The sequence below is a fragment of the Numida meleagris genome, chromosome 2 (assembly GCF_002078875.1).
Source record: "Numida meleagris isolate 19003 breed g44 Domestic line chromosome 2, NumMel1.0, whole genome shotgun sequence".
In the NCBI taxonomy this organism is placed as follows: domain Eukaryota; kingdom Metazoa; phylum Chordata; class Aves; order Galliformes; family Numididae; genus Numida; species Numida meleagris.
Window position 1 is genome coordinate 4,502,541 of NC_034410.1, and position 9,682 is coordinate 4,512,222.

At 43.6% G+C, this 9,682-nt stretch overlaps 1 protein-coding gene across 1 annotated transcript; it reads left to right on the plus strand.

Annotated features, from left to right (window-relative positions):
• On the plus strand, positions 717–9,227 carry GORASP1 (golgi reassembly stacking protein 1). Its single transcript, XM_021386650.1, has 9 exons — positions 717–908; positions 1,309–1,389; positions 2,373–2,576; positions 3,666–3,752; positions 4,100–4,230; positions 4,793–4,934; positions 5,527–5,671; positions 6,037–6,192; positions 6,807–9,227. The coding sequence occupies exons 1-9, from the start codon at positions 846–848 to the stop codon at positions 7,085–7,087; spliced, it is 1,290 nt and encodes a 429-aa protein (XP_021242325.1). The 5' UTR covers positions 717–845; the 3' UTR covers positions 7,088–9,227.

Sequence of the window (9,682 nt, forward strand, 5' to 3'; positions counted from 1 at the left end):
TTTGAAAAGTGGGCTCATGTGAACCTACTGAGGTTGAACAAAGCCAAGGGCAAGGTGCTGTGCTTGGGTTGGGGCAATCCCAGCTATGAATACAGACTGGGAGAAGAGCTCACTGAGAGCAGCCCTGAGGAGAAGGACTTGGAGTCCTGATGGACAAAACGCTGCACACGAGCCAGCAGCGTGCGCCTGCAGCCCTGAAGGCCAACAGCATCCTGGGCTGCATCAACAGAGGGGTGGCAGCAGGGAGAGGGAGGGGACTGTCCCCTTCTGCTCTGCCCTCGTGGGGCCCCACATGGATTGGAGCTGTGGGAGCGCGTCCAGAGGAGGCCATGGAGATGCTCAGAGGGCTGGAGTGCCCCTGCTGTGAGGGAAGGCTGAGGGAGCTGGAGGTGGTCAGCTTGGAGAAGAGAAGGCTCTGGGGAGACCTCATTGTTCTCTTCCAGTACTCACGCTTACCGGCAGGAGGGGGAGTGACTTTTTACACAGTCTGATAGCGATAGGACAAAGGGGAATGGTTTAAACTAAAAAACGGGAGATTGAGATTAGAGCTCAGGGGGAATTTTTTCACCGCGAGGGTAGCGAGGCACTAACACAGGCTGCCCAGAGAAGGCTGAGCTGGACGGGCAATCCGGGCCCCACCTACGCAGCCACACACCCACGGCTCAGCCGTGTCCCCCCCACCCCAGGGCGGGGCGGCAATGGCGGCGGGCGGGAGAGGAGGCGTTGCTATGGGCGGTACCGCCCGCCGCTCGGTGCTCTGCTGCTCAGGCCTGCGGGGCCGTCCGCCGAGCTCCGGCGGCGGGGCGATGCTGCTCGGAGCCGCCGCTTGAGCCTCGCTGCCAGGCATGGGGCTGGGCTCGAGCTCCGAGCTCCCGGACGGCGGCGCCGAGGGCTTCCACGTCCACGGGGTGAGGCGACGCGGGCCGGTGGGGGGCGGCGGGCGCTGGGGCGGGGATCGCGCTGCGCCGCGCTGCCTCGGGCAGGCCGGGCCCCGCGCTGCCTCCGCGGGGAGAAACTCTGGTAAAAAATGGTGGTGCTGCACCTGGGGGCTCTGTGCGCTCAGGCAATGAGGAGCGTGGAGGAAAAGCCTGAAGCGGAGCTTGGAAAAAAAAAAAAAAAGAAAAAAAAAGATATATATAATAATAAATTCACGGTTGTGGACTGCTTCCCGGGGTCTGTCACTTGCTATCTCAGTTCTGGTTCAGTCAAAAATCAATATTGACTCAGGTGTAATAATTAACACTGTGTCACTTAACATAACCGCAGATCCGTGTATAATTAAAAAAATATATATATTATGTTTTGTAGGTTCAGGAGAACTCCCCAGCTCAGCAAGGAGGGCTGGAGCCTTTCTTTGACTTCATCGTTGCGATAGGACACACCAGGCTTGTACGTCTCTCTCCTTAAACTTTATTTTATTCTTTATTTTTTCCTGGGCTATCATAATTATGAGAGGTAGAAGCCAAAGCTTCCAGGATACAGAATGTCATACTGGACGTTGTATACAGTATTAAAAAGGTAAACCAAAACCTGAGGATGTTATTGATGCCTCCAGTCACCCTGACTTCTTAACAGGTTAACTCTGTGCTTGTGATGTTATTCATGCCTATTTTCTGCCACAAGGTGAATATTGAGCTAGTGAGTCAGTGGTGAGAGCGAAACATTTGTTTAAGCAAACTTGTTTCAACATTTGATAAAGTATGGGAAAGAATCGTGGGTAGGAAGAAAAGTGCCACGTGGCCTGCCTGCTTATACTTTAGGGCTGGTCACAAGTTCCTGTATGGTGAGTTATTGAGGAAGAATTGAGTAAATTTTAATGTATTGTCTTGGTGTGAAAGGCTTTTGCTGTATGTTTCATCCTAGCTACATGCATTGTGTATTAGCACAGGTGTTGTTGTGGAAATGATCAGTATAACAGCAGATTGTGATGGATAATCGGTCCACCTGTCAACATAACAGAAATCATTGCAGTTTGCTCAGCTGCTCCCAAATAGTCTGTCCTTTACATGTTCGGTTTGCAGCAGTTTTGAGGTGTTACTGAGAAAGGATCAGTGCTGATCACCCATGAAGTGTTGCCACTTACTGTTGCAACTGTGTAGTTAAGATCTAACATTCCTGACCTAGTTACCAGCAGTTAGAAGGAGAGGAAAGGAAACATTAAAGGGAATGATCGTAGTTACTTTTTTAGAAGGGCATGAACTGACAGCGCAGGCTGCTTCGGAATAAAATAAAATAGCAGTTTCTGCACTGATTGTAAAACGTAAAGTCTAATGACTGTTTTGGTTCTTAGTATTCAAATTCTGCCACGGGCTGTGTTACAGGTGCAACTAGAAATAACGTTAACCACATATATGTCTTTCTGTGCTCTACAGAATAAAGAAAACAATATGTTGAAAGATCTACTGAAGGCAAATGCTGAAAAAGCAGTGAAACTGGAGGTGTATAACATCAAAACAATGAAGATAAGAGAGGTGGAGGTGATCCCCAGTAACATGTGGGGAGGACAAGGTCTTCTCGGAGCCAGCGTGAGGTTCTGCAGTTTCCAGGGGGCCAATGAACACGTGTGGCATGTTTTGGTGAGTCAGAACTCTTTGCTTCTCCAACAAGTTGTTGCTGAGCTAAGAGCAGAATGTAAATTGCCATTTCAAAACTTCCTCCAAGATAGAAATGTACTTTTTTATTACTGGAATCTATTCTGTCCAGAGGGCAAGCATCAAAAAGGTGTTTTGTAGAAACATAGAATGGCTTGGGTTGGAAGGGACCCCAAGGGTCATCAAGTTCCAACCTCCCTGCCACAAACAGGGCCACCAGCCTCCAGTTTTACAGTTCAGATTTGAAACTTCTCATCTGTTTGTGTGTGTGTGTGTGTGTGTTCTGTTAGATGAGGTATGCCATTTAGAAGGATTGCTAATTCATAGTCTGAGGTATTCCAGGAATGTTTTCATAAGGATTTACAGATCCTTATGCATGAGAATGTCACTGTATGTAGAATGAAGATGCGGGTGACTTGTCTCTTGGTGGCTTGCTGGTGTTCCTATAACCTCATTTTAAAGGATATTTTTTCAGAGTAGTTTGAATATAGAAGTGCAGGGCTGAAATCATGAAGAGAAGGGGAACGCAGTCTTGAAAGTTTGAGCTATTTGAACAGGGACACGTTGTTGGCTGTCAGTGTTGCCTGCCACTAAGAATAAAGTTAACCACAGTCCAACCAGTCCGTGCAGACTGCATGATGGGGAGAAGGGCGCTTTGTCTTGTGTTGAAGAAACAATAGCAAGGCAAAAAAATTAAAAAAGGGTTCTGGCTCGGTTGGTGTTTCTGTTGGCTCAACTTCATCAAAGTAATATTAATGTACAAAAAGCACCAAAAAGTTGTTTTAAAGCCGGGAGGGAGAGGTGAAAGTGTAGAACAGCTTAGGAAAGACTGAGCTGGTATTTTCTTATGTCTCTGGTTCTTGAAATGCAACTTCTTATCAGCTTCATCTCATTTTCAGATTGGTTCTTCTGTATTTGGTGTGTGTTACACGATGTTGCACCTAGTATTAGACAGTTTGAAGGCTTCTGTTTTGTCCTACAGACCAAATGTTCTTTTCTTTTGTTGTCTTTTGAGTTAGCTTTTAGTAATTTCATCTTCTGAGAGCGCAGGTGACGGGTGTCATTCTTTCACAGGATGTTGAACCTGCGTCTCCTGCAGCTGTAGGTGGACTGCAGCCATACACTGACTACATTGTTGGATCTGATCAGATTCTACAGGAGGTAGGGTTCATGTTCCTTCACATAATGATTGTCTTCATGCCTGCTGTGTTAGGATTTATAACCCGAATTGCATGCACATAAAATGTATGGGGGTGGTGGTTTTGGATTCTGTGAGGCTGACGTTTGAGATGCTTCATGGCTGAGGTAACCTTAACCTGTATCCATTCATTTATCTACCTATTTAAATCTGGGAAAAAAAAAAAAAGAAAAAAAAAGGTGCACATTAGTGAGTTTTAATCTATGTTTGGGTTTTTAATACCTCATGCCAAAGCAAATGCCTAAAATACTAATTTGCTTCTAGTTCCTCATCTTACGCCTTTAATAACTACTGTTATTTCTTTTCTCAGTCAGAAGATTTCTTCTCGCTGATTGAGTCCCATGAGGGAAAGCCGCTGAAGCTGATGGTTTATAACACTGAAGCAGACTCCATTCGAGAGGTAGTTGTGACTCCCAATGGAGCTTGGGGTGGAGAAGGAAGGTACTGATCTGCGGACAGCCCCTGGGTGATGGCAGGTTATACGCTCGCTGTAAATGAGCTCTCGTTAAGAATATTACCTTGTTAAGAATATTATTACGGCTCGTTGTTTTCACTGTAAGGCTTATTTCCTTGTCACACACAACTGTTCATCCTTCCATTTAAAAAACAACTAGCTGAGAAGTATCAGGCGTGTTCTGGATCTAATCCTGTTTGAGTTGACACTGATGGTAAAACCTGTGCTGACTTCCTCCATAGCAGATGTACTAGCTACGTTCTCACAGTCTAGCATTTGGTGAAGCAAGAATGAAATCCAAATCGGGTCAGATCATATATTGCATGAAGATATGGAAAATAGTTAACCAAAAGCTGAGCTACATCTGTCTAAATATCAGTTGCAGAGTATTCCTTCTGCTCTGTCAGTAGCAGAAAGGATTCTTGCAGGTAGGTATTTCCTGCTCCAGTTTAAGGACTCACACGCTTTTCCTTTTAGAGTCAGAATTTAAAAGGCTTACCAGCTTTGCTAAGGATTTCTTCCAAGTCTTGTTTTACTTCTGTTGTGCAGTTTGGGATGTGGTATTGGATATGGCTATTTGCACAGGATTCCAACGCAGTCAATAGTATCAAAGAAAAAGCCAGAAAGCAAACCACCTTCACCCTTACCAGAAGCTGGAACTCCTCTACCATCTACTAATGGCTACACAGAGGTATGTAGGAAGTAAGATAACATCTAGGCATGTCCTCTTGAATTTCAAATTTTTCTGCTTGTTTTAAGATTCATAATACAGTATTTTTGAGCACAGCATAAGTAAGAGTTGATGATGCCAAGCAGATGGCAGAAGGGATGGCTTGAGAGAGAAATAGCCTTTATTGCCTCAATATTCCATCTGGTATCCTTCTGTATTCATCACTGTAGTTGGGTATTTGGGTGCAATAATGGATATTCCAGTTATTCTGTCATTGGTATTGGCCGAAATACATTTTCGACAGATACTTGCTTCCTGTTCTGAGGACGTGACAACTGTCTCGATCAGTGAGAAGATGGTTTAGAATATCCTTGTGGCTAGGAAATAAAATACACCTACAAGAATTAGGTGTCAGCTGTTCAAAGAACATATCTGCTTTGAAAGGATACATTGTGACCAGTCGTAAACCGTGACTTGATTATTGATTTCAGCATCAACAAGTTCTCTCTGCACTGATGGACTTGGAGACCGAGGCAGAACGCTGTCTCAGGGGAAGGCTGACTTCAGGTGAAACTTGCATTGTGAAATGACGTGTTTTACTGTGTTGTTCCAGGCTCCATTATTGGCACCTACTTCTCAAAGTGACAACTCTGAAGTAGTTATGAACCTGGATCGTTCCACAGGCCAAGAAATGAGTGGGTATTCACCAGAAAGCTCACTTTCTCCTCCTCCCCCTCTCCAGAGAGTTATGGATCCAGGTATGTTTTCTTGCCTGCTTTTTCCAGCCTGCACCTTTTGAAAAAAATAAAAATCTTTAGAGGACATTTAAATAAACCAGAAAGGTCTTAACAAGTTTGAGCATTAAATAGAGGACTATGAGCGGAGGTGTTTCTTTTCCTTAACATTTTTAACATATTGGATTTCAGAAGTGTAGTATTTGATATTGTGAGCTCTATCAAAATAACGTTCTGTAGCATTCTTTCTGCTCACATCACCTAACTTTTAGGTGACATTTGTTCAGCTCATAAATAATACAGAGTTGAATAAATCAATTTCAGTCCGCACGTAGCGTGTCTTAAGTTTTGTGTTAATGTAAAAGTGTCACAACGTTTTCTTTCTTCAGGGTTTCTCGACATGTCTGGTATTTCACTTCCTGAGCTCACTGACTTGACAAACGTGTCCAGCGTTTCTTCCTCTGCCTCCTTCAGCATGCCAGCAGCAGGCTCTTTCGTAGGCACGGAAAAGCTCATGTCGAACAGCGAACCTCCTGCTTATTTTGGTAAGTCTGTTCAAGATTTCCAGACCTCTCTCCTCCTCTCTAGCATGGCACCAACTCACACCTGATCATGCGTTTTGGAAATAAGCTTTTTTTAAGGAAAAATCAGAAAGTGGACTTGGCTAAAGTGAAATGAAGCAGGAAACAGAAATCAGGTGCAGAAATGGGTAAAGCCAGTCTTATTTTCTTAATAAGGTTGTAAAACATCTCTCGTTAAGTGGAAAATGTCAATGATCCAAATTAAACTGAGCTTACAAGTATTTCTAATATCAGCATGAATGAATTTCTGTACCACCAAGTCGCAGAAACAAATCAGCAATCCTAATAGTGACGTACGTATTTAAAAACAAAACAACTTGAAATTATAGCCCTTCCTGGCTTAAGAATGTAGTAGATCAGATAGGTAAACATCTCTTGAAAGTTACTGCACCATGAGGTTTTACTGAGCTTTGTAGAGCTGAGTAAATGCAGCTCGTGTGTTTGGGAGCTGTGAATCTATGCCCTGTGCCTGTAAGAGGCACGTCACTCAAAATGATTCTCTAGGCACAGTAACCAGAGGCACTTAGAAGCGTTGGGGTGTGCGTGTTTGTTTTGTGAAATACTTCTTAATTTCCCAGAGAACACCACAGCTTTGGGCCATGAAGACATAATGAAGAATCCTGAAGGCTCTGCCACGCAGCCAGAGTTGGACCATCTTCTGCCTCCAGCGTCGTCTTTACCTTCTTTCACTCTTCCTAATGAAATATCTTCAAAAACAGCACTAGAAACTGATCCCAATAACCAAGAAACAATACTCGCAAACAGTTCTGAGAGCTCGTTACCCACCACTCAGGTGAAACCTAGTGATGAAGCAGCACGTGAAGGGCAAGGGGAAGAAGCTGCACAAGGTCACGAGTGAAATGGATGCTACTTTTGTTTAAAAATTAGTTTGGAATATTTTTCTGCTCTTGAAAGAATTACAGCTCTTCTATTTTGTTAGTGTAGACAACACTATATTAAAAAAAAAACACATATCCAGGTGAAATACATATTTTTGTCTTTCCCAATCACTGTTCAACAGATTGGTTTGCGTTCAAACTTGGAACGCTGTCCAAAGTCACCAAAGGGAAAGCAAAATTAATGCAGAAACCAGGTAGAGACTGGAGTCTTGAATGGAATCGAATGTCTGAGCTTCTGTAGTGACGAAGGAAGAGCTTTTCTTCTGCTTTTCTATTTGCTATTTTCATACAAATCATTAAGGCACTGGGGTGCAACCCGGTGCAGCAGCGCACATTGCTTTCCGTAGCTTTACTTTGTTTGCACTTGTTTTCAAATAGCTTCTGAATGTGTGGTACGTGGTGAATAGTAAATCTGAAATGAACAATGAAAAACACGAGGGTGTTTTTATACCTCTGGGGGCAGTGATTTATCACAGAATTCTGCATCTTCTCATTGGGAATATCTTCCCTGTAGTTGGTACAGTTCACCTGGTGAAAATCCTCTACAAACGAAGGGCACTGGGTACCCACTGGTAAAATTTGTTCTTTATGTTCCAAGTTTCAAGTACAGTTTCAATGTTAAATAAGGCAGAGGGGTCAGAATACTTTCTTCCTGCTTAAAAGACAAAGGGATTACGCCTTAAGTACAGGTAGTAGAATTAAAAGATTTGAAAGGCATTCTGCTGGATGGTCTGCTAAATACTGACCTTCTTTCTACTGCTGCTAAAATCAGTTCCTTCTTTTATTCCCTTAATTGACCGCTGGAAGAGTAAACATCCAAACACTAAAGATTTAAACTAATAATACTGAAGTAATTTAAGCGAGGGGTAACTTTTTCAGCCTGATAACTGAAGCCACACAGGTGATCTGTTGGTATCTTTTGTTTGTCTAGGACTGCTTCCAGCATTGCACCTTTATCAACATAGTTTTTAAGCTTTATAGCAATCCGTTTAAGTTAAGCTGTACCGTAAGCACCTTTGGACACTTCCTGTGCTGAAGTGTCACAGGAATAAAGAGCTTAGTGCTTACAGCAGTCTGGGTGCAGCCTGCTTCATCCTAAGTGGATCTTGGGAATGGGAGGAGTTGGCCTGAAGACTTGATCCAAAGGAACAATTGTCTGATAGAGCAGATCAGAGAACAGTTATATTCTTCTAACAGATAGCACTAAATTAAGTTTAACCTTCCAGTTCTCAGTTGCTGATCTCTTGCCAAGTTGGAGGTGAAGTCTCAGGATGCTTGAAGCTATGGTACTTTGTTGCCTCCCTGTTGTAACTAAGAGAACCAAAGGATTTTTTGCACTTGCAGGAATGAAAAAAAGCTCACTAGAATTTCCTGAGTTTCAGAATAGAACCTTGAAAGCCGCCCTGCTGCTGTACCAGGCCGGGTAGGGATGGAAGCTGCTCGTCCAGGCTGCCTTGTCTGTGAGTTGTAACTGGGAAGGGCTGCAGGTGTTGTAGAGATCATAACATTCACACAGGCATGGATGGGTTGGATTTCATCTCAGCTCCTACTGGGGATTACAGCAGGAACTTTCCCCTCTGCTGCCTTTTACTGTTTTTAAGTGAGAGCCGCTGCAAGTTGCTAATTGCATTTAATTGATGGTTCAATCTAATCTGTTATTTCCTGGGCGTTGCCACTACCATTCAAACATCATTTTGCTTTAGCACTAACTTGCCTTGGCTCAAGGTCAGGGCAATCAGCCTGGTCACTCCTCTCCCACAGAATATAAACAATTGAACTAATAAATCCCCAATCACATTTTCCCCCCCCCCACCTCTTCTGCCCATGAGTTAGAACTTATGGCTATGACTTAATTTTTGACTTTTTAATATATGATTTTTAGTGTTTCTGAAGTTCACACTAAATCCTTCAAGTAGTTCTCCTACAAAGATACGCTTCAGCTATAACCAGTACCTATGGCTGCTGGTTTCAGCACTACCCTAACTGAAGAGAAACATCACTTGCCATAGTAAATCTTGTAACAGGTTCTGCTTCTAGATACTTGATTTACAAAGCCTTTCCAATCTGAGCATAGGAATTAAAGCAAGTCCTACAACTCAATGGCCTTTCCTGTGATTCTGACCATCTAGATCTCTTGCTCTGTTCACAATGCACCATTGGGATGTGTCTCACGTTGACTTCAGAAAAGCTGGGCAGAGCATCTTATGTTCTTTCCTTCAGGACTCTTCCAGGCAGCAGTTCCCGAAAACAAGATGAAAAATTCAGATGAGCAAAAAAAAATAATTCCTCCTACCAGCCATTCCAACTGTGATGAGTGCTGGCAGGCTCTGGAAACGCCTCTGGTCTCTGTTCGCCTCTGCTCTCTCCTCTCCGAGCATTGCAGCTGATAGCACCCACAGGAAATATTTTGAGTATTCTGTATCAGCATTTCCAGCATCAGAAAACACAATGGTGTTTCCCCATTTGCCACTTAGAGCACTAATGTTTCTGCACCCAGAAAACTCGCTTGGGCTACCTCTATCACCATCTATCTGTGTGTTCAAGAAACATTTAGA